The 25,052-nt window shown below is 48.2% G+C and overlaps 1 protein-coding gene across 5 annotated transcripts in view; it reads right to left on the bottom strand.

Moving 5' to 3' along the window:
* Positions 1–25,052, bottom strand: part of FANCD2 (FA complementation group D2) — a 2,923,540-nt gene that overhangs the window by 2,547,229 nt on the left and 351,259 nt on the right. For all 5 annotated transcript variants that reach the window (XM_069644087.1, XM_069644091.1, XM_069644090.1 and 2 more), the window contains exon 8: positions 9,186–9,264. In XM_069644087.1, the coding sequence (XP_069500188.1) occupies positions 9,186–9,264 (79 nt within the window). The remainder of the gene's footprint in view (positions 1–9,185; positions 9,265–25,052) is intronic.

The following is a 25,052-nucleotide window of genomic DNA, read 5'->3' as shown; positions in this document are numbered from 1 at the left end:
AGTGGAAAGTGGTACGGAAATGGAAGAGAACAGCAAAAAAAAAAAACAATACTAAAGAAGCCTGGGAAAAATGGCAAATTGAAACAAAGGCGTATAAACACTGGCTAAAACATCATAGACTTATCCTCTACCAACAAGACGCTGAAAAGATGCTGAGAAGTCTAAGCACAAAAAACAACAAAAAAAAACGACTTCTCTGCGCTAATTAAAACAATGAACTCGCCCTTATCCACAGAAATCTCGAATGCGGTGTCAGAAGAAAAATGGGAAATATACTTGGCGGCCCAATTCGACCTCCCACAGGGGAGAGAACCTGAGGAAGACGAAGAAACCCCCGCTCCATGGGTTGATGTATCGAACGTGGACGATATTGAAAAAAACATCAACAAACTCAAAACATCGAGAGCTCCGGGCCCGGACGGCCTGACAAACTTAGATTTGAAACAATCACCGAAAGCATGGGCGGGTGCAATCAGCAAAATCTTCAGCCACTGCAGAACCACAAAAATGATTCCTGAAACATGGCTGAATGCCATAACTGTCCCAGTATACAAAAAAGGTGGCAGAGAAGATCCGGAAAGCTACAGACCCATAGCTCTCCTAGACATTGTGGGTAAAATTTTTGCAACACAGCTACTAAACCACTTCAGAAGCTGGGCCAAAAACACTCCTTGCAGTGACATCTTCCAAACAGGTTATCAGAAAAATGGAAGCACCGCTATAAACATCCTACTGATAAACATCCTGAAGGCCAAAGTCAGAGAAGGAGCACCAAGAGTGTATCTTGCATTTGTAGATCTATCAAAAGCCTTCGATAAAATAGACCGGGCAAAACGGTGGGCCAAATTAAATGAGTGGAAATGTCCATCGCCGATTTTGAGTCCACAAAAGCTCTGCACGCCGAAACCAAGATCCGGGTGAAACTAAACAAACAAGGAGTACTGTCTGAGGAGATCCCAGTTAAACGAGGCATCAAACAAGGACAAGCTCCAGCCCTTTTTATTGCTTTCCTCTGTGACTACCAAAGCGATGAGGAAAAAATAAGAGTGTTCCCAGCAAAAATCGTGAAAGCACCTATATCATGACTCCTTTACGCGGACTACGCCATCATCATCGACCAAACACAAATTGGCCTACAATGGAAACTAACGAATCTGGTGAGATATACGAAAGAGAACAACCTGGAAATTAACATAACAAAAACAAAAGTACTGGTCCTGGACAAAACAACAAAGAAGTCGCCTGTCAATGAGTTCAAATACTTAGAGGTTACCATAGACGGGACGGCCAGAGACAAAGCGATGCAAGAACAGCTATGGATCAAGGTGAAACGATTAACAGCACAAACAAGATCGGTGGATAACAAATTTGGGAAAATTTTGCTTTTGCCGGCGATCAACTTTTATAAGGCTAAGGTCGTCCCGTCAATCATCCATGGCATGGAAGCATCTGTTAGGGAGAATTCTTTGTTAAGGCTAATTTCCCAAACTTAGTGAGTCCCCCACCAGCTTTGCTGGATTTTTGGGGTTTATTTTTTTCTCCTGCTAAGAGTGAGACTCTTTTTCTCCTACTCATGAGTTGAGAATGTCCTTTGACTGTAACTGTGTTTTATGGGCTATGGGGTCTTTTACTCCAGAGGGCTTCATGTGTTTTTGGTATATGTGTTACACAGCACCCTCAGTGCAGTAACAAAGGGGTGTCACAGTGACCCCCAAACATAGACTCCATACCCTGGGACTGACTACTGTCTCCCAGGGCATTTAAAGTCACCATTGGCTTTACTAGTCTCAAATTGTGAACAGAACCAGTACAAACCATCATATTGTGGAAGTACTGGTAGGGATAATTCGATTGCCCCTGGGTCTGTTTTCCAAGGGGGCACTGTCCAGTCCCCCCTCGTCGAGTTTCTGGGCTGGTGGCAGTGGAAACCACGCAAAATATTCCACCGGAATATTTCCTATGGGATTTTCCCATTGATTTTAAACGCACCAATTTTTGGTGCAATGTTAAAGATACCGCCGGGTTATTTATTGAATATTTATTCCCCGGTTGGGTCTTTTTGCCAGGACTCGGTTTTAAAATGGCGTTTGTGTTCGCATCAGAAACTCTAACCCAAGTCGAGCCCTTTGTTCCACTTTTTGGCGAGCTTCTCCACAGAAGCCCTCCAAATGGTAACACTCTGTCTGGGGTCTACAGGATGTGTGGGAGGGGGATTAGGCACCCTGGACTGAGTTACCTTGGCAACTCAAGTCGCACTCTTGTGTGATTGGCCCAGTGGTGAGCCGCCCGGCTCACCACTTAGCATGTTTGAGTGACAGCTAGGCTGTTGAATGGGGGTCTTTCTGCATAAAAGCAGGGCTTTGGGGACTGGAACTTCAGAAGTCACCACAGGACCCAAAGAATCTGAAGAGGGGAGAAGCTGATCCATCTACAATGACAACACCACCGGTGGAGCCCTGCTGTACGAACTCACCACTTCCCCAACTACAGAGGAGATCTTCTTCCAGGAGTCTTCTTCCCTTTGAGCTGGTGGGACCAACCAGTTCGCCTTTTTCGCCTTCCTGGGCGTCTCGTGGTCGAATCGCCCGTGCCAAGCACCCCGGCGGCCGGATAGCCACGCTTCACCACTACCGCGAATAAAAGGGTTGTACCTTTTAATCGGGAACTCCGCGGCTGGTTTCTTCCCTGGCAGTGCAACGACCTCCAGCTTTCTTCCTCGTCGAGATCATTTCTTCCTCTGGTCGAAGCCACGACTTGCACCCGCTGCCAGGCACAACTGCCACCGCTGGGGCTTTCTCACCATTTCAGGTACTGTGTCCCGCCTGGTCTCCCTTGCAACAGATTGTCCAAGGTGTCCCGTAAATCCTTGACTTTCTAACTGGGTTGACCTCAGACCTGCTAACTTTGCCTTTCTAAAACTGATCCAACCTCTTTTTGATTTTTCTGCAAAGACTTTGAGTGCATTTCCACTGTGTGATCTTGGGCACATTCCGCCTTGCTCTCTTCAAGAGTGGGCCTGACCTATGAACTTTTGGCTCTACAGTAGACCCTGCCTTTCTTGACTTGCTGTGGTTTCTTAAAAGTGTTGGTACTGTGTTATTTCCATACTCTCCCTTTTCTCTCCCTTTTTAAACAAATTATTGGAGTGCCATCTACGGTTATGCGCTCACCTCCGTTTTGCTAAATAAGTGGTGTCTTAACCTAGACTTGTCGAATAATTAACTAGGGAGGTGTATATACTTATAGTGACTGTGTTTGAACTTGCTTGATTGTTTGAACTTGCTTGATATATTAGTACCAGTGTATTTTCATAAGTGTGTTTTTAAATAAATAATTATATACTTTTATACCAAAGTTCTGGTCAGTGTTTGCTTGTTCTACTGTATTTTTAGCCCTATTGTGTATACTCTATATACTGCCTAACTCTTCTTGAGAGAAGTCTGACTGCTCAGCCACAGCTACCAGGTAAATCTGGGTGGTGCAGACTGCTACCAATTGGGTTTACTGCTTACTCCTGTAGCCTTAAACTTTTTGCAGTGGTCCCTAAGGGAACTGCACAGGTTTCTGCCTAACAGCATCATTAAACATTCCAAGCTCGATATGGCAGAAGCTGGAAGGCCATGTCTGAAAATCGGTACTGGGCCTACCAAAGTCGACATCCATGCCTGCGATTAGACGAGAACTGGGCCTCGTCTCCTTGGCATCTTTGATAGAGCAAAGCAAGATGAGACTATTCAGAAAAATCCTGATGGCGGATACCTTTCCAATTTATAACATCATTGCAGAAGAGCTCAAGAGAGGTACATGCAAGGCACTAAATAACTGGGCGTCAAGACAACAAGAGATCCTGAGAGAAATAGCATGCTCGGAAGAAGATCTGAAATCCAACCCAGACCGAGTGAAACTGAAAATGGAAATGATGGATTGGATCACAACTATTGACACAGCTAGCGGCAACAAATTATTGACGCATCTCCCACCGACGTTCAACAAAGTTAAGAACCTCAAAACTACTGCATGAAATTTCCAAACAAAGGTATGCGAGGTACGTTCCTGAAAGCCAGACTCAATTTGCTGACGACACACGAAATCCTGGCAATCCGTGCCTCGTCGATGGACAATAGTTGTCGTCTGTGCAAAAATAAAGAAGTGGAAACACTGAAAAATGTAGTGTTGCAGTGCCCTAAAACACAACAAAACAGAGACATATCTCCAATCTCGCTTGCAAGGGGTGGTAACGCTGGACGATGATGCAGTCTGGAACAGGCTAATTTTGGGAGAAACAACGAGATGGACACTGACAACGGTGAAGTTAATAGAACTCGCCTTCAAAATGATACACCACCTTTGCACACTCAGAGGGCAATTCTAGTTTGGACAAAAACTCTGGCCAATACACACTAGATGAAGAGCGAGACGGCTGTTCACTAAGAATCGGGAAGGCGGCAAGACGAGATACATTAAAACACGCTTGGATTCGTGGACCCTCAAGTTTTTGAAAAACCTTGTAAAAATAAAAATAAACCTTTTTGATTAGAATTCAAGTAATAATAAAAAATATATATATTATGGCAAGGGGAGGGGAATGATCTGGAATTTCCTGGCGCCTGGCATTTTGCGCCCTTCATACTCCGTGTTCGTGCCCCTAGGTTCTCGTCTCGCTGCTAGCTCTCCCGCCCCCATCTTCACCCTGGTGATCCTGTAAGGGCCCGTGAGTTAGTCTGTGGCCCTTTATTGTCCTCCTCCAGCACCAGGTGGTGTGTCTCTCTCCTTCGAGTTTGAATATAAGTGCAAAGGGAGACCCCCATCTGTATCTCACCCCTTTCTCCTGAAGCCACCTTGTGAGGTGGCTTCAGGAGAAAGGTCCTGAAATATGGGCACCTTGTAGTCTTTGTAGTCGATGGCCCCCATTTGCCTTGCCCTCTCCAGGATGTCAGCCTTGTCACGGTAAAAGTCTAGCTTAGCAAGCACTGAGCGGGGCCCCTTGGTGCCACCACCCGCCCGGTGCACTCGGTCCAGGATCACTCGTTCACCTTCCTTAGATCCTAGGACCATCCCTTTGATTTCCTGGATATTCCTTTCGAGCCCAGCAATTGATTCCCCTTCCTTTTCTTTCAGACCAAAAAAAACAGAGGTTGCTGCACCTCGCTCTATTTTCAATATCATCCAATATCATCCACTTTGAGCCCTAGTTCCACCTCTCTCCTTTGGATGTCCCGGAAACGGACCTCAATCTGTGATTCCAGCACCCCCGAAGAGTCTTGATTTGGCTCCAACCAGTCTAACCGTTTCTCCAGCGTGACCACCTTCATGACAGGTCCGCCACTTTAGCGCCAATGTCTGTGCGCATCCCACGGATCTCCTCTGGATGTCGCTTTTGATGGTGCCAATCTCTGTGGAACATGGGTTGGGATCCACCACCAGCTTGTGCCTTCGCCATGTCTCCTCCGATATGGTATTGGAACTTGCGAAATCGCTGTTTTCCAACTCATCCAAATGGTCCAGTCCCTTCACCGTGGTGTTCCCTTTTAGAGCACTGGGAGCCTCCTTCCCCCTCTGTACCTTCTTCTGGGCTCCTTGCCCCCTTGACAATCCACTCTGGCTTATGGCGGGCTTTCTCAGCTCCACTTCGCTCTCTGTGCTCTCTTTCTCTTGTGCATCGCACCAGCTCACGGTTCGCACTGTAGGTCTCCTGGGTTAGCGCCTGAACGTTTATGCTCTCCCCCTGTTCATGCTCCCTTCATGACACCTACGGAGCTAGGCTGTGCCTTTCTGCTGGACCTTCCTCTCCGCCTGTGGCACACCATGTGCTCTTTCTCCTCTAGGGTGCTGGTCACATTGCTGGGTTCTTTCACCCCAGTTCTGCTGGGTATTCCTCCTCTCAGCTCAGCTCAAATTGACAGCGCAGCGGCATCCGTCGTGCCCCCTCTGCTCTCAGTGGGGGCCTGCTGGGAGCAGCCTCTCAATACACAGCCACACCTCCAGGCCTCCTTCAACTATCTCTTGGAGACCTCTCACCATGTGTCCTCATGCACGGTTGGCCTGCCCGATTCCAGCTCCTCTGCTCTGGGCTCCCACACTGCCACTCTGCTGCAATAGAGCCCACGGGTCTTCCCAGAGGAGCCGCCTGGGCTCTCGCCGCTCAATATGCTTCTCGTGGGGTCTATCCCGCCTCGTGCTCCGGTTTCGCTTCTGCCCGGCATGGACTGCGGCCGCCTCAGCCTGCCCTCTGGACTTGCGTCTCGCCTTACTGGCTACATAGTGGGCCTCCCGTTTCGGGGCTCCGTTCTCCTTCGCCACGGGCTGTGGCCACGTCTTACTCAGCACAACGGTGCTGCTACAGTTTCACTGCCCGTGGACCCCCCAGCATGGGTCCCGGGATATCAACTCTGCAATAACTCCCCACTTGTACAGGACAGGGGCCGGAGCATAGCAATCAGGCTTCATTCTTGTCTGCGCCCCCTGGTGGCCTCAGCACTGCCTTTTTAAAGGCAGTATTAACCCGGAAGTGTTAGTAGACCTACTTCAATTTTGATCCACTAGTAATTTCCAAAGGCCATCTTGGAAAGGTACTATGTTTAATAAAAACCCTTATTAACTAGTGATTTAGGCTTGGCTACTTAAGTCCTTCCCCATTTCCATCTAGAGCACTGATACAAACGTCTGGCTCGGGAGCAACACGTTGCTCGCAGCACCCTAAAATGTTGCTCACCAGTTGCTCCTGACCATGGTGTGGAGGCCAAGGAGGAAGCACTAATCATATAAGACAGCAATGGCAGTTTAGCCTGAGGACGAACTATGCAGGAAAACACTGGCTCTGGCAGACAGGCATAATATACCGTTAGTTGTGGAGGCATCAGCAGATTGGGCTTAAGGCCTGGAGAGGGTTAGATAGGACAAAAGCATATGAGGAGCCTGGAGGAGACTGTTGAGATAATTATCAAGGCTGCAGATTAGATGAGTCTCACAATGATAACAGTGCTGTTGAAAGCAAAAGTAGCAGTCTACTGGTGGCCCACACTGCTTGGCCCATGTGGGCATATAATGCAAACAGACCTAGTGAGGCAGGGATTGAGTAGTAAATTAGGTCCAGAAATTAGGCTGGCCTGACCAACCTAGTGAAACTGCCATCAATGAATCTGCACGTACTGGGCCAGACCCACTTTACAGTTGCTGCGCCACTTAGAGCTACATAACACCAGGAGTTGTGCTGCTGGCTAGAAAAAGTTGGGGCTATTTGCAGACATTAGCAAGTACCCAAGAGTAACAGTAATGCCCAATTTTCAACAACTATAAAATTTCAATTGCCTTTTTTGTAAACACAAAATTGACATGCAAATCATTTGTTAGATATGTTTCAGACCTTGTGAATAAATTCCCATCTTCTGATACTTTGGCAAGTTGACAAGTATGCACGCATGGGCAAAATAGTTGAACCAAATGACCATGTTTGTGTTCTGGCGAACATGTCCATGTACTGTACGTTTGCACAGATGGCAAAAGCCTAATGACAAATAAGTGGTATTAATGCCCAACCTTTCTTTATTAAATGATTTACATATACCTATTTTTGAAAAAGTTTATGGTTGATGTTACCATGCACAATTGTCAGCAATACTGCATACTCAGTGCAGTATCCTGGTGGAAAAATTGCCATTGTCTGACACAGTGCCATCTACCACGCAGATAATGCACAAGAAAGAAAACATGAATGCCATATAGTTCATAAATCAATTTGATTGACTTTTGGTTGAAATCCAATAAAGTTAGTTAGTAATTAACAGGACCACAGGATAGGCCAAAAAGAAATACCCTACAATTTATTTAACGTGGTTTTCAAATGCTCCAAGTTAAGACCAATGGGTTTGGACCAATGTTTTTACAAATGGACCACTTTCCGCTCCATTTCCTGGAAGATAGCTCAGAGGAAGAGCAATCCTTAAGTAACATTGTTTTTGTATTCCTAATCCTGTTTTGACCAATGTAACCAGCCCTGACTGCTTTATAAAGCACTATTTGCTAATCCATTTCACACAAATATTTAGGGGGAATACCTCCCAAAACCAAAGTGAAGAGGTGTTTAAATTCTTGCATGGTTCAATGTCTGTTGCTATTCTTGCGTTCATAAAAATACACCATTTGCCACAATAGATTTGAAAATTCCTTATGTGAGAGCCATAAAATCAACTTATATTTTTGTATTTCAATCCTCCAACTCCTGAGCAGTTTTACTGTCCAAACGTGCTCAATTAAAATACATTTGCCACTAAATGTTAAGAAACATTCTTAGGGGAGATCTCTAAGCACTGTGTAATGTACTTAAGTGCTGCTATGTTTTTGAAATATTTTACAGGCCTCATGTGCATAAAATAGTCCTGCTTGCCATTTCATTTCCTTAGCATTTGTGTAAACCACCAATTAGGGTCATATTAAGTTAAAGGCCATTGTAAATGGCCTGGAACAGAATGGCACTTCATCCAAATTACTGTTAATTATTGCTCATTAACATATCATCTTAACAATATAACATTTCTATAAATTATAATTTGTGTTGTAATCGGTTTTCCACCAACTGTGCGCCAATAGGTTACATTGAAGTATGGATGTTGCTCCCCGCTCCATTTGATACCCACATTTTGCTCGTGGTCTATAAAAGGTTGGGGACCCCTGATCCAGACAAAACACTAAACTGTCTGCCCTTTTTTTCATATAAATCCCACTGATTCCTTCTTAGGACCCTATCAGAGCGAAGAGCGGAGATGTGGTATAAATGTTGGAGGTGGTGGTTCGATGCCTTGTTCGAATCCATGTAGGAAGTGTCAAAGTAATCATGTCTGGCTAGGATCAGTGACTTAATCACTTTGATTTTCTTGGGCATTTCCAGAAAAGGTACTATTTTCCTAATGATGTGCAGCTGGCAGTACAATATGTGTGTCAGCTAATCGTCTGGGGGTAAAAGTCACACTGTCAAAGATCACCTCAACCTTAAAGCACATTTTGTAGGTCATAAATAAGAATACTATAAATTAATTTATATGAGGGAACACTTATTCAAAAGTGCTATATTGGGCACAATACCATCAAATCTTGTAGTAGTGAATTCAAACAAATAAGGTACTTTGCACATTTTTCTAAACAGCTTTTTGCAGATCTTTATAAAATTATTAAATTACATTATTTCTTACCTTACTGTCAACAAGTCGGTCAAGCCATTTAAACTGTTTGATGATGAGTCTGGGCAAGCTGATCCCATCGCTGCCAACACTATTATATGCACATTGAGAAAACAAAACAATAATTAAGCCCCAGTAAATCCATACCAATGCCCCAACAGATTATGGTAAGACATTTTACTCAAATGCACACCTTAACAAAGGCAAACATAAATGTGTAGGACTACATCAATTTAACCGTTGAGTGAACTTAAAGTTTGATCCTCTCAAGCCCCCCAATCCTATAATAGACCTCAGAGATTTACACTTCTTTCCCAATTGACAAAAGGAGGCTGGTTGCAATATGTGATACACATCATGCGTTTCACATTGTGTCTCCAGCTCGATAACTACAAAGGCATCCCAAGTTACAAAGGGGCAGAGTATGCACCTCAAAGCGCAACCGAGCAGTCCTAAAATCAATTGGCATCAGGTTCATGACCGATAATTTGTTATATTAGGTTCCAACAAATACACCAGAAGGAGGGACCAGGCCTATTGATGCTACTAATTTAGTTCTGAAAAAGCGAAACGTCAGGCCAATACATTTTTAGGGAGTACAAATATCATTCCCTCCTCTGTACTCTTCCGTGACCTCCGTTATTCCCTCAATAATCACGCTTTCGCTCCCTTGACCGTTCTGGTGGGCAGCTGCTATATGCGCTCCCAGTAGTGTGCAGGATCATAGTGGCAGCATGTGTCCTGCACAACGTTGCAACATGCCGGGGTCTGCGGGTGGACATGGTGGTGCCCCCACATCCCCAACCACATGCACCGCCACTCCGCATGGGAGGGTGAAGGGCACGTGGTGAGGCAGCCCATACGCAGCTGGTGGCTAATTACTTCACCTAAAATCACACCCCTGTGGAGTGCACAGAGCCCTGGCACATACCAGCTGACAATCAATGATGATGACATAAGGGACAGTCAACTGTCACAACCAAACCAGCCTGAGATTGGTCACCTGGAAGTGTCACATTGTGTGCATCCCTACCTCCTGAAAGACAACCAATGCTGTGTCACAAAAAGGCACACATTTATGCTGCATGAATGACTACCCCCCTTGCAAAATACAACATGAAAAAAGTGCCATGTCACCCAATCCCTCCCCATCTCAGCTACCCAACACACCATGGCATGTCATGCAATGTGAAACCATACAAATGAAAGCACAACACATGACAAGTGTCACAAAGTGCTCTGTCCCAAATGGAAACAGGCCACAGACAATATGCTCCCAGTAATCAATAACAGCATATATGAACAAATACTTACCAGTGACACAGGATGAAACAGGGCCAAAATATGACAGTACAAAATCAAAGTAGTGCAAGTCTTACAACCTGAATAAGCCAGCACATCGACCCCTTCCAACTGCAGAGGGTTGCTGTCAGGCAAATGTTTCAGTGTACTGCATACAACATGAACTGCATCTGCAAAGGAGACGGCCTTGTGAAGACATGAAGAAGGTACCTGTGAATAAGGAGACATGGATGCACAAGCACATATCAATACACCATGCAGTGTTCAATACAACAACAATCCCCACTAGGGATGTCCACACAGTTTTGACCACAGACGGCCCACACAGCTCATGGGAGCCCAATGTCACTGTGTAAGTCACTGTCACGTGGTCACACCCTTTGCAAGCCCATGGAAAGGAGAAGCAGGAGGGGTGTGTGTGTCAGGAACCCAAGCATCTAACCCAAACACAGGACCAGCCTGCATGTGCCCAGCTGGAATACAGAGTAGATGCCCACGGGGGCCACGCAAGGCAAGGCAACACACTGTTTAAAAAAAAAAAAAACAGAACAAAAAAAATGGCCATGTGTGGGCCGGAGGGGCGGGGGGGAGGCCACCCAGGAGGTTCGAGGACAGGGTGCACACCAACACCCACCTGTGTGGATGTTGCAAAAAAAAAAAAATACCTCCATGGGCTCATGGCCTGCACGGCTACGCCAATGTGGAAGAACTGCTGTCGCTCTCTTCACCCTCTGCTGCTACATCAGGAGGTGGCGGTGCTATGGCCTCACGTGGTGCCCGGATCTCCTCATGAGTTGCCTGCAGCTCAGCTGAGAGCGAACGTGTGAGCTGCTCCAGCTGCTGTTCTGCCCTAAAATTTCGGGAAGCCTCAAGTTCTACCAGATTCTCCCTGAGTTCTAACCTCAGGGCTTCCCTGTGGCCCTGGGACTCTACAGATATGGCTTCGCGCAGAGTCTCCAGTGCCGCCCGTCGGTCCCTGTTGGACGCCAACATGTCCTCCCTGTGTGATTGGCAAATGGACTCTGTTGCCTGCTGTTGGAGCTCCATCTGCCTTTCAGGGGGGAGAATGGAAGTGGCCACCCTCTCCATTGCCTGAGCCATCATTTCAACTGATGCTCCCTGTTGTGCTGCTATACCGTACATGGAGTTTTCCCATACAGTATTGCCTGGTGGCGCACGGCCACCGCGTCGGCGGGCACCACACCTGTTTGGGGCAAGGTGATCTGCACCTTGCTGTGCTGGCACTGCCTGAGGCTGCAGGACTGCATTCCCCTTCTGTTCTGCCGGCCCAGGAACAGGATCAGATGTTGTGGAGTGTGACCCTGCATCCGTAACCGCCAAAGGCGGACTTACCAACACTGACATCCCCATAGAGGGGTCTACCCCTGGTGCAGGTGGGTTGGACTGAACAGCATCCCTGCCAGAAACACTCACCTGCGACAGCACCTAAGTCTCATCATCCGATTCAGCACCTGAATCATAGAGGTCTGGGGAGGTGCACCCAGAGACACCCCTGAACAGTATGGTCTGCAGGAGGATTGGGTTTTTACCCACCACACCACCACGTCCTCCACTGGTGTCCGCTCGTGCCCAAGATTCCTCCTGGGTCTGCACCATCTCCTCCACCTCTACAGCATCAAGTGCGTCATCACCTGCAAAAACATGAAAGACACAAATGGAAACAGGCATGAGCACCAAAGCGCACACACACAGGCCTGACAAGCCAGAGATCCAGTACATGAACAACACATGTCCCACATGACCATAACCTTGGCATGCATGCACTGTCAATGATTTGGAAGGGGAGGCAAAAAGCAGACACTGAGGACTCCAAGATGGGAAATGAACACATGTGCTGCATGCTGGATAGCACTGTCATCACATATTAGCCTGTGAGTGGCATGGTCAATCCACATACAAGGCAAATGCCAGCACACAGATGGCACGTAGCATAGCCATGGTACATTTGACAAGTACAGCCATATGTCAGTGAATAAGTACTGTCACCCATCTATGTGAGATGGACATGTTGAGATGAAAAATGCAAAATAGTGTGACATAATATGCATGTGCCACACACTGCAACACATCCAGTGTGCAATAATACATTGATGGCATGCAGATGGATACATCAATGGTTGGTCACTTCAACATGACAGAACACAAGTCATGTTCAACATTCAAACAGGGCCCAAAAATTAATGTGACCAGGCACTTATTCAATCAGCCTGAATGGTCAAATCATTCCCATAACAAGGTAATAAATGTGGGCCAATGTGGGTTGTAATCTATGACAGAAGCAGGTCACATGTGGCATTAGGGCAGAAAAATGAGTTGCAAAAATGGGAGGATTGAAACAATCAGGCTGAATGAACACTGAAAAATCTGAACAATGTTGTTGCAAGATGACAGTTCAAGGGCAACTGCAGTAATGTGGCGCTAATTGGCTACTGTGGTCAGAAGGGATACTGTCATACCCAAACCCAAGGCTGGTGAATGGTTTGGAGGAAGCACATGGGTGACCCAGACCACTCAGGAGTACACACCCTCACCTGGCACTCAATTTCACATCACCCAAGAAACATACACATGGATTACACACACTTGCATGGGCACTCACCGGACAATGCATCAAAATCTGGTAGGTCTCCCACGCCTTGGATCTGTTCCTCTGTGACGAAGGTTCCAGCAACAGACTCATGTTCAGTGAGTTGGTCGTCCTCTGGATGAGACCCACCGCCAGTCACCAGATTAGAGCCATAATTGGAAGAAAGCTTGCTCTTTGCTCTGCGTTTCAGGTAATTCCACCGCTTGTAGCAATCATCAGCTGTGCGCCTCACAAATCCAAGGGCACTAATGTAGTCCGCTATGGTCTGTCAGTGGGCCCTACGTTGAGCAGGCGTAGTCTTACAGCCTGCAGTCACCAACATTTTGCTGCTATGTGCCGACACATAGGCCACAAGTGCATCAAGTTCGGCGTCATTGAAGCTAGGCTTCCTTGACGTGCCGGAGTGTGTAGCCGTGTCTGGGGTCTCAGCCTGTAGTGCAAGAGCACCCTTCTTCTTGTAAGGTGGTGCGGATCCTGAGTGGCTTACACGGCTCTGGTCAGTAGGGGCAAAAGCGCAGGTGGACTGGGTACTAGAAGCCTGTAAAGGCACAATGACCATAGGTCTTTATTTTATTTTTATTTTATTTGCATTTGTTAAGCGCACTTGCAGCCCATGAGGCATCGAGGCGCTGTTACAGAGGAAACAGAGATTAAGATTAGATTTTTTCTTTTTTTTTTGTCTTCGTTACGTATTTATAACGCGCTTAAACACTCGGAGGTTTCTAAGCGCGGACCCGGGGATCGAACCTGTTGTTGCTTTGTGTCGTCTTGCTTCCAAGACGCGCACGCTGCCGCTGTGCTATCCTCCCGGGTCTTGGTGCAGGCATTGGCTGCAGGGTGATGTCAGCAGGGCCAACGTCGGTGTGATGGACCTGGACCGACACTGTCCCGGCTGGGAGACTCAGAGCTGGGGTGGATTGAGCTGCAGCTGCCCCTGCAGCCTCCCCCCCTGCGTACTTGGTGCAGCAGATGACATTGCTGCCACAGGTCCACGTGGCCTAGTGACAGCAACTTTCACTGGCACACGTGAATTAGACTTGCTGACCTGGGAGTCATCCTGTGCCGGTTCAGGTGACAAAATGGGCCGGTCCAACAAGGGCTGAGCTGGGATGCGTCAGCTACGTTTCCCACAACCATTGGAGGGGGGCATAGGTGTCCCCGATTGGCCCTCCACACACGGGGCTCTAGGAGCACCCTGCAAATCCTGGCCACGTCCCCTACCGCGCCCACCACACCCACCTTTTGGATGTCGGCCACCTTTGCCTCCCTTACTGCTTGGTTGCCTTCCAACCATGGCACTGATGTTGTTGTGCGTATGGGAGTTGCAGTAAACAATTGTCCTGGGCAATTGGGGTGAAAGGGGTAGGGTACTAGATTGAATTCGTACCCTAGTGCTCTAGCAAGGCTGGATGTGACCCCTGGGGGAAGATGACGGGTCACGCAAATCACAGGCACCCCAAAAACAAAAGTACACGTGCACGCAACCCCTGGTAGACCACGTGCGTGGAAAAATGAACCCGCACTACGCTGTGGCACCAGGAAACACAAAAATATGCGTACGCGTGTTACACGCAGGCTGCGGTACGTGACACACGGGGGCAACCACAGTTGGAAAATACATGCGCGACTCACCATCTGCCTTGAAAAAGAATGTGAAAAAGACGCACATGTGCGCGTTGGCAACACCCCCGCCAAAAGAAGAAAAGAACGCAGTCTGAGGAAACGGGGAGTACGAACTGGAAACGTTGTGAAGTAATCGTGTGTGAACCGACAAGAAGTACAAGAAACACCTGTTCGCTCTCCACAAAAACCACGTACAAGAAAATAGCGCGATACTTGTATCTTTTAAGCCAGCCCACATGTGCAACATCACTTCACGCGCTAAGGCCCTTTCCTCCAATAGCACGGGTGACGTGCAGTTTTCTCACGTGCTGAATCACAATGCACCCGTGTTGTGGGGAACACCCGTGCGCGTAACGTCACTTACGCTCTTATGGCCTTTCCTCGGATTTCACGCTGACGTGCACTTTTTTCACGTGCCAAATCCCTCCGTATCAAGCAGGCCACGCGAAAACACACGGAAGGCCACGCGCCTGCCCAAAAGGCCATTTTCCTGCCCCGAAGAGCCCCGAGCACGCTCCCACCAGCCATCTGCTGCTGCCTGCCTGCTGCCCACGTGCCCTGCTATTTGGTGCCTGCACATCAGCAATCTGCAGGGGTCGAGTTGCTGTGTCCACCCCTGCTGGAACAGAAGACTCCCGACTGGGATACCATTGCTCCACAGCCCAGCCCCAGGACCCAGTTGCCCAGCCACGCCTGCCTCGGGGGTCGCCATGTCAGGGCAAACACAGTCTGAGACCACTGGCGACCCCCAGGCAGAGGGCCACCAGCTTCAGTGAGAAGGAAGCTGGTGTCCTGGTGGAGCAGGTCCTGGGGCATTATGATGCCCTCTTCGGAACGTCACTCGCCAACAAAGAAGGACGGGAGAGGATCTGGGAGGACGCAGTGGTTGCCATCAACGCGGAGGGGGTGGCAACCCGCGACATCAAGCACGTCCGGAAGCGCCGGGAGGACTTCAGGTCCAGGACCCTCTACAAGGCCCGGCACCTCGCGGAGGGGGGCCGTGTCAGCATGAGCAACATCCAGATGAGGGTCCTGGAACGCATAGGCCCAGCGCTCCACGCCCAGATCCTTCGGAGGCAGACCCGTCTGGAGTTGAGCGGTAAGTGGCCAAGCATTGCTGTGTGAGACAGGGCATGTTGCAGTGTGCTGGTAGTCTGATACATGCCTGTATGTTTGACATAGGTCATGTATGGATGTGTGTGTGTGCAGGGACATCATGGTCATGCATGTGAGACCAGTAATGTGTGAACCACATGGATGGTGCATGTGTTCAATGCAACATGGGGAGCTGTATGCGGAATGCACACATGAATGCATGCCAGTCTCTGTTCTTGGACATGGAGGGGGGTGAGGGATGGGTGCTGCTCTCATGTACATGTATGGTGCACGTGTGTCTGTCTGAGAAGTTTGTGTGTGCGACTTTGAAACGCCATGGATGCATGACACATGTCCATGATGATGTGTAGATTCACTCATGCAGTGCGGTCTCCATTGTATGCACTGTGTCTATCCACTGTGTCTGTGGTGTACTAGCCATGATGCATGACCCTCCGGTGATGTGTGTGCATGGGATCAGTGTGAGCCATGATGCATGTGAGTTTAAAGGCAACATTTTGGTTAAAAGAGGCCCTTGTACATGGATGCTAATGTTGATTGCAGGCGCCGTGCCTGTTTCTGCATGTGTAGCGTGCATTCACCCATGTATTGTGGAGGGACAGGATGGAAGTGACATATGACAGAGCCACTCATGTGTTATTGATTCCTGTCTAGGGGAATATTGTACTGTACCCTGATGCTTGTGTTCGATGTCTCCCTCTACGCAGCGTCAAGTGAAGAAGAGGGCGGAGACGGCGCTGTGGAGCCAAGCGGCGGGGATGCCTCCACCGGGCGGCGACGCAAGGCCCAGCCACCCTCCTAGGAATTGCCATCATCCGGGAGCGAGGGGCCTGGTGCCACGTCTGCCACTACTGCTGTAGTGGAAGGGCCGGGTGAGCCCCCACAAGGGCTTGCAATGGCGGAAGACGGTGTGGAGACATCCAGGTTGGTGGTCTCCACAGAGGAGGAGGAGCCCGCTACTGAGCCGCACATGGGGCCTGGTGGGGGTAGTACCACTGGTGCAAGTGGTGCAGTCCAGGGCCAGGAGGCAGCACAGGTCACCGGGGAGGGGCCTGTGCATGTCGCTGTCCTTGACCCTGTGACTGCACCACCATGCACCAGCAGGGATGCCCCATCCCAGGCCCGTCCGCAGGTAGGGGGGGGGGGGGGGAGTGCCACGTCATCTGCCTCTCCACTACCTGCGGACGAGGGGTCCCATGACCGAACGGGCTCCGTCCTGGTTGGTGTCGCATTGCGCAGGCGTGACATTCGTGATGACGTGCGTGCTTCTTGGGCGGAGCACGCAATCACGAAGGGTCGCGACGTGGCACTGTTGGGAGGGGCCCTGGTCGGTGGGTTCCTACATGTGTCGCACACTTTGGCGGACCTCTCCTCCTCTGAGGAGACTATGCGCCAGTCGTTCTCCCTGCCGTCTTCCGGCCCAGATTCCACCAGGGCCCCCTGTGGACCTGGCCTGACCAACACAGTCAGCTTGGTGGAGATACCATCCCTGCCAGAGTCGGGAGTCGGCGGTCCAGCAGGGGTGGACACCACAAGAACTGGAGACCAGCTGATGGAGGATGTGCAGGCATCATCGGACAGGGCACATGGACAGCAGCAGCAGGCTCTAGGTGGGAGCAATGATGGCTCGGGGCCATCGACATCAGAGGGGCAGGCATCAGCCAGAGGGCAGGAGAACCCTGGAATGGGTGTGTCTTCCGTGTGGCTGCGGTTGGGCCGGTGTATAGATGCGGAGCGGCAGCGGGCAGAAGAGGCACGGCTCACGATGGTCAGGGTGGAGAACTCCATGCGGAGGGCACTGAGGCGGGCCGAGTGCCTCGAGGCCATTCGCAGGGAGTTCAACATGGCATCGTCCCTGCGAACCCTCGGGGCCATGGAAGAGGACCGCCTCCAGGACATCGAGCAGGAGTTCGATGATGCCCTGGCCCGGGAAATCGGGAAGTGAGCCGTCGGACTAGCCTGCCGCCATTGTATATAGTTTGTAGTTTTAGGTTTCCTTTACCTTTTTCATTCATTTGGGGCGCTTGGACTATGCCCCGCCTTTTTGTATATAGTTCTTTATTAGGTAGTTTTTTTGCTAGGTTTCATTTCATTCTTTGGGCTCATGGACCCTGGATTACTTATTTGTACATAGTTGAACAGTGGATTTATCTATTATTTTTCTCACCATGGAGCAATGGATTTTCCTGTTTCCTTTGGATTTGATTTGGTGGCCGGGGACTTTGGACACATTTTCATTTCGATTTATTTGGATTCAGACTTCATGTTTTTCTTTTTGTGTTTTGGACATAGTGCCTTTCATCTTTTTTTCAAAAGTTTTTTTCATGTTTTCATTTGATTACATTCTTTTTGTGTTCAATACATTTTGGTTTATTACTTTGATGTGTGGTATTCTCTCATTGGTTTCATGCATGCAACGGAGTAGGTTTTCACAATCACCAGCACCCATTGTGTGTGTTGATGTACATTCTTGCCATTTGGGTTGTATCATGTAATGGGCATTTCAATGTGGGGGGGATGGGATACTAGGCTGGGTCTTTGTACAGGGGTGGCGTGCGGTGGGATTTGGTAGGCCATGAGGCCCATGATTGTGGATCATGACGACGTGTTGGGGGGACATGAGTCGGGCCTGCTGGCAGGTGCCGCTCACTGCTGGGTGGGTGAGGGTTCTGGGGGACATGAGTCGGGGCCTGCTGGCAGGTGCCCCTCACTGCTGGGTGGGTGGGGGTGCTGGGGGACATGAGTCGGACCTGAGCCTCACTGCTGGGGGGTGGGGGTGCTGGGGGACATGAGTCGCAGTCTGCTGGCAGGTGCCCCTCACTGCTGGGTGGGTGGGGGTTCTGGGGGACATGAGTCGGGGCCTGCTGGCAGGTGCCCCTCACTGCTGGGTGGGTGAGGGTGCTGGGGGACATAAGTCGGGGCCTGCTGGCAGGTGCCCCTCACTGCTGGGGGGTGGGGGTTCTGGGGGACATGAGTCGGGGCCTGCTGGCAGGTGCCCCTCACTGCTGGGGGGTGGGGGTGCTGGGGGACATGAGTTGGTGATCACTAGTGCAAGGTGACATGTGGGCTGGCTGGGGGGCATGACCATGGTGGATGGGCTGGAAGCGGGACATGACCATGGGTGCTGGGTAGTCTCCTGTGGTGTGGGCTGCCTGCAGGGGCCGTGGAGGGGGTAGAGGGCACACCTGGGAGGACCCACACTGCCAATTCACGTGTGGGACTCCCCGCGCACCCCACTGGATACACGTACCCCGCTCCGACAGCGGAATCGCGTGTGAAACTCTCCACGAACCCCAGTAATACACGTACCCCGCTCGCACAGGGCCAATCGCGTGTGAAACTTCCCGCGAACCCAAGTAATAGACGTACCCCGCTCGCACAGGGCCAATCGCATGTGAAACTTCCTGCGAACCCTAGTAATACACGTACCCCGCTCGCAAAGGGCCAATCGCGTGTGAAACTTCCCGTGAACCCCAGTGATACACGTACCCCGCTCGCACAGGGCCAATCGCATGTGAAACTCCCTGCGAACCCCAGTAATACACGTACCCCGCTCGCACAGGGCCAATCGCATGTGATTCTCCCCGTGCAGCAGGGTACGTGTATTCGGAGGGGTGCGCGGGGAGTTTTACAGGCGTTTTCATGGTTGGGGGCCTGTATGCTGGTCCACTGGCCTGTGCGCCATGTACGGGATTTGTGCGCTGTACATGGCGCACAGGGAGGGGTTGGGGGCGTAACTGGCGCTGCTGCAGGGTCGCTGCGCCATTCTGCACGACGGCTGGTAATGGATGTTTAAATCCATGAATACGCTGTGCGCGGAAATGGATTTTGGCGCACGCGGCTGGTGCAGATCGTCACACGCGCACACTGTGCGCCAGCCGCGTGCACCACTTGTCCGCTGAATTCTATGAATTACCCCCTTTGTACTTTTAATTCTGTTCGTTTCCTGTGTTGATTTTTTTGATTGTGGAGTTTTTTTAGTTAACTCCATAGGCATCATCTTTTCATGAGTGTTACACAGTATCCTCAGTGCAGTAACACAGAGGAGCTTTTTAGGCTGTCCCAAGCTTTAAATACCTTCTCTGGGATAAACTATTGTTTCCCAGAGAATGCAAGGTTAAATTAACTTAGAGTGCTGGAGGGGTTACCTAGTATCCCCTGGGTGTAGAAACTCATGTAGCAGTCAAATGCTACCCTTTCCTATCGAAATGGCTGGTGGCAGTGGTTTTACAACAAACTACCATGATTTTTCCCAACCGTGAACACCGGTAGCTAAAAATCGCAGGAGCCATGTTTTTCAAGATGGCGCCTTAAGCCCCTTTTTTTTTAAACAGGTCCCGGTTTTCTTTTTTCGCCATTTCTTTTTGGAAAGGTCCTTCTAGAGTTTGTCTCTGCGCGTCAAACCAGGTTTGGTCCCTTTGTTTCTATGCCTTTGGCGGGCTTCAGGACTGAAGACCGCCTCTGGCGCCCGAGTGTATGGGGTGGACAGGAAGTGAGGGAGGTGCCGAAACTCCCTGTGCTTAGTCTCCTAGGAGACCCAAATGCACTCAGGCGTGATTGGCTGGCTGACTGTCCAGCAAGGATAGTCACCCTGCTGGGTGAGTGGCAGCAAGGCTGGAATGAATGGGAGAAAACAGTTTAAAAGGCAAGTCTCTTGGACTGAAAGACATAGTCGACCACTGGAATGAATGAACCGAAGACGAGCTGGAAGAGGACGGCTGCTGCAAATACTGAACCGTTGGTTTGCCCAGTGGAGCCCTGTTGCAGGTCCGAATTGCCAAGCTCACCTCAACAGAGAAGCCCCTTCAAGGCTGACTTCTTCCTTTGAGTTGGAGGGACCAATCAACTCGTAAACCAGCTGGAAACCATTCTTGGAGCTGGTTAGGATTAACCTGGGTGAAGGACACCAGCTTGTGTGCTTGAAGGAACAGCAACCGGAATCAAAGAATTGCCAATTTGCCAGCTTTGTGACCAGTCCCGTGCAGTGCAGGAGTCCCCCGACGTCCTCACTCTTGTCTCCACGACTAAGGCTCAGGAACAGCGAGATCTGCAGGAACTGCCAGTAACAGAAGTCTTCAGCTGCATCTTTTTCTTCAATATAAGGTACTGTGAAAACCTGACCGAGAGAACGTACGCCTCACTGCAAAGGTGTGTACAACTTTGGCAACTTGCAGGCCTAGTCAGCTTGTGACCTACAAACCTTTCTTCCGTGAACTACTTCTAAGAACCGTGGAAAAAACTTTTCCGTTTTAAACACCAGAACCGTTTTTACCTATACAAAATATTAGTCCATTGACTATGGGCTACCTATTGCATTGAATCAACTCCTCTGGTGAACAAACTATTTGCACTGTTTTAGAATATCTGTAATATTCGTTTTATTAACTTATGCCTTTTTGCCCCTAATTCAATGCTATTTGGCTCCTACTTCAAGGGAGCTCAACTGCTTATTATTCAGTATTGTAGAATAACTTGTGTGATATTGGTTGCCTCATTTAGTGAATGCTTTATAAATGATTGTGTAATAAATTAAGAAGTGTTTTTACCAAGAAACCTTGAGTCCAAGTCTCTATCTGAATACTTGTCATTGTAGACTTTAATCTAACACCCTTACAAGCTCACATTCCCTCTTGAGATAAGCCTGGCTGCTCAGCTCGCTAGCAAAAACTGTGTGGTACAGACTTCTACTAAAGGTTGGTTTTGCTTACACCTGTAGTCATAGTTTTGTGTAGTGGTCCCAGAGGGTACTGCATGCCAACTCTGCCTAACACCGACGAGATGTTGTCTAAATGTAAAATGTGTATATAAACTCAATGTCCCCATAAAAGATTGATTTTTAGCTAAAACACTGCACTAGATTGTGAACTCCCTGGGAGATATATATCCGAAACAGATAACCTGGACTCAAACTCTAATAATGCTTTGCATGGGATTAATGATTGTTGTGTAAATCAAGGTTGATATATACCCTTCTTCAGAATAACACAACTATTTGTAGAACTAGATTAGAATTAAATAAGGTGGTTTTAATCTTAATCATTTCCTACAGAGAGGACTATACTATTTACTACTATCTTTTACAGTCTTTACAATGTGGCCTATCTCATACTTAGGTAGCCAATTAGATTCTATGTAGGATCTATGCCACTCCCGATCAATTTAAAAGATTAACTTCAGGTAGTTCCTCCTACTGATCCTCTCACTCTTTTGTGAGCACAACGAGCTGACTCTATATATTTTCAGCTACGTTTAAATAATTAAAATGATCACACAGATTATCATTTCTTTGTTAGAAACACAGACGAGTTCATGATGCAATTGAAATAATTTCCTTTTATTATATAACAAAAAACATATCTATAAACACACGTCATTTTTAAATGACGCTTTGTTTACACTGTGATGTCATCGAACGTGCATACGCGATGACATCATTTAACTCTGCAATAACTAGCGGCCATTTTGTTTTCCAAAAACACACACACACAAGGCGATTCACTACAAAGAAGGAACACTCCTTTGTGTACGAGAAGGTAAGAGACACTCCTCCTTTAGTTGTTTACTTCGAATTCAAGGGACAAGATAGCTATGGAGACCGCACCAATAATTACCGACAGACAACATTGAGCGGTTATCTATTCCGTTTTCATCATAAGTAAGCCAGTACTCATTTAAGGTTTTTGATAATTGTCTACTTACATATATAGAGATACCTAATACCCAGTATCATTTATCAACAGGGAGATTATGCCCTATTTTTTGAGTATTTGAGCACTCATGTTCATGAATTGAAGAACTCATCACTACCTGTCCAGAAACAACGAAACTGCTAATCACCGTTTGCCCATTGTGGGTTAGATGACCATCATTTATCTCTATAAATGTTGTCAGTTTCTATAAAAAACATTAAACTGGCATTACATTGAGCATTCTCTTCCTTAGGTGGTACTACTAGGACCCCTTAGGCTTAGGACATATAAACCAAGCAATAGAAGATATTACAGGACAGCAGGAGTACCCGACCCAATTTAATCTAAGGAATCATTAAGGTCAGTATATATCAATCAACTCTACAACAATTAACTCTATAATAGCTACATCTGTTATAGGGATCTCTAATAATCTAGACATGACAAGAATAAGTTAATATCAGAACTACTTGTAATATCCTAGTGTGATAGGTACATTGGACAGATATGAGCAAACAGACCCATTTATGAGAACAAAGGCAATGAGGATTACAATTGACCTCAGAGCATTGGATAAGGATGTGAAAGATGAATTGTATTGGAAATATAATGTTTTTGTGAATATTGTATAGAAGAATGAGAAGCGCCCCAAAGAAAGCAGTATGCTTACGATATTTTTTGTTGAAAATATTGCGAACTATAATTCAATAGTTTCTAATTTGTAATCTAATAATGATATATTTTTAATTTGTTCTAAAAATATTGTGAATGTACATAGTTGCCCCTGTAGAAGAGAAATTCTCTCGAAACGCGTTGAGCCATATGAAAAATAATAAAAAAGCTATGTGTTTGAAAATAAAAACTATTGTAGATCTGGTATGATCATTACTTAGACCAAGACTAACCTAAAGAGATTCAGAAAGTGTTTTATAGACATACATTAAGTATTCGTCATAAATGACTGGGCTTATTGATTAAGCCATTTTGAAAGTGTGCAGGGGACGGAAGAAGTTCCTTTACAAGGAACTTTTCTTTTGTTCTCATACTAAAAAAGAGCCCACATCCAAGCCAGTCTCTGCGGCATCTAACAACTCAGCTGAACTCTTCAAATACTGCAAGGAGGTGGCCAACCCTACTGCAGTCTCTACCCCTCCCGTCGCCTTCCAGGCCCTTTGCACAGCCTTTGCCTCTCATTTCATCTTAAAAACCCCACAACATCCTGTCCACCCTCTCGTCCCCTCCACCTCTTCTCCCCTTCTGTGAACACTTGCCCTCCTGCTCCCACCCCCACTCTCTTTCTCTTCCTTTCCTATTTTCTCCCCTGATGAGGTCTCTAGACAAGCCTGATCTATGAAAGTCTCATCAGAACAGGTTCCTCCCAAACCATCAAGGACCACATTGACACCTTCACTCCTGTCCTGGCTGATTTCTGCAACCTCTCCTTCGCCTCGGGAGCCTTCCACCCCCCTCTGAAGCACTCTCTTGTTCACCCTCTTCTCAAGAAACCCACAGCTGACCACTCATGCCCGGCAAACTATCGTCTAATCTCTAGAACTTCTTTCCTGGTCCAACGCCTGGAAAAGCTGGCCATCTCGCAGCTTATAGTTTTACAAAGGTAGCGGGCGCCCCTCTCTCGCAAGAACAGACATGATAACCTGTTCAGTGGTTATTAACCACTTGAGAGTACGCAGCCACTGCTTTTACTCACTGTGCCTTTCACAGATGGGAAATATCCATTTGCATATCAGTCTTTGTCCTGCCCATCTCGCAGCTTAACCTTCACTCGAATTCTGTAGGTTGTCTCCACGACCATCAGTCTGGCTTTAGAGCTGCCAGAAGCACGGAATCTGCTCTCCAGAACATCTGTGAAGACCTGATCTCCAACCTTGACTCTAACATCCCCTCAGTCCTCATCCTACTCAATCTCTCTTCTGCCTTCGACACGGTCAACCATACCATCCTGCTCAACTGTCTCCGTGACAACCTGGGTATCACCGATCAGGCTTCGGCTTGGCTAACTTCTTTCATCACTGATCGACCCCCCCCCCCCCCCAGGTCCAATTTGGGTCCTTCTGTTCCTCCATCTCCCTTTCTACCTGTGGTATTCCCCTGGGGTCTAACCTCTCACACTGGCTTTTCAACCAATACCTGGCAACTCTCGCCCATCGCATTGCCGTTTTCTGCTCCAATTTTCAGTGCTATTCAGATGACACTCAACGCATTTTCAGGCTTCCCTCTGCCACCTCTTCTCCTATCATCTCTGACTGCCTGTCTGCTACTCAAGATTGGTGTGCCACCATCAATCTCTGACTGAATGCCAGCACGACCGAGATCCTCATCGGCACACCTTCAAACTCCTTTCCTGTCACTCACTGGCCGGCCTCCCTTGGCCCTCCGACTGCCCCCACCTGCGAGGCTAACAACCTCTGGGTCATCTTCGATTCCACGCTTTCCCTCTCTGCCCACATTTCTGATGTCTCTAAACAGTCTTACTTTCTACTACACCTCCTCAGAGGTATTCTTCCTTTCTTCTCCTTCCCC

Source organism: Ambystoma mexicanum, chromosome 2p, assembly GCF_040938575.1.
Source record: "Ambystoma mexicanum isolate Mex_15411 chromosome 2p, UKY_AmexF1_1, whole genome shotgun sequence".
Classification (NCBI taxonomy): Eukaryota; Metazoa; Chordata; class Amphibia; order Caudata; family Ambystomatidae; genus Ambystoma; species Ambystoma mexicanum.
Note: the sequence above shows the minus strand (reverse complement) of the source record. Positions and strands in the feature narration are given on the sequence as shown.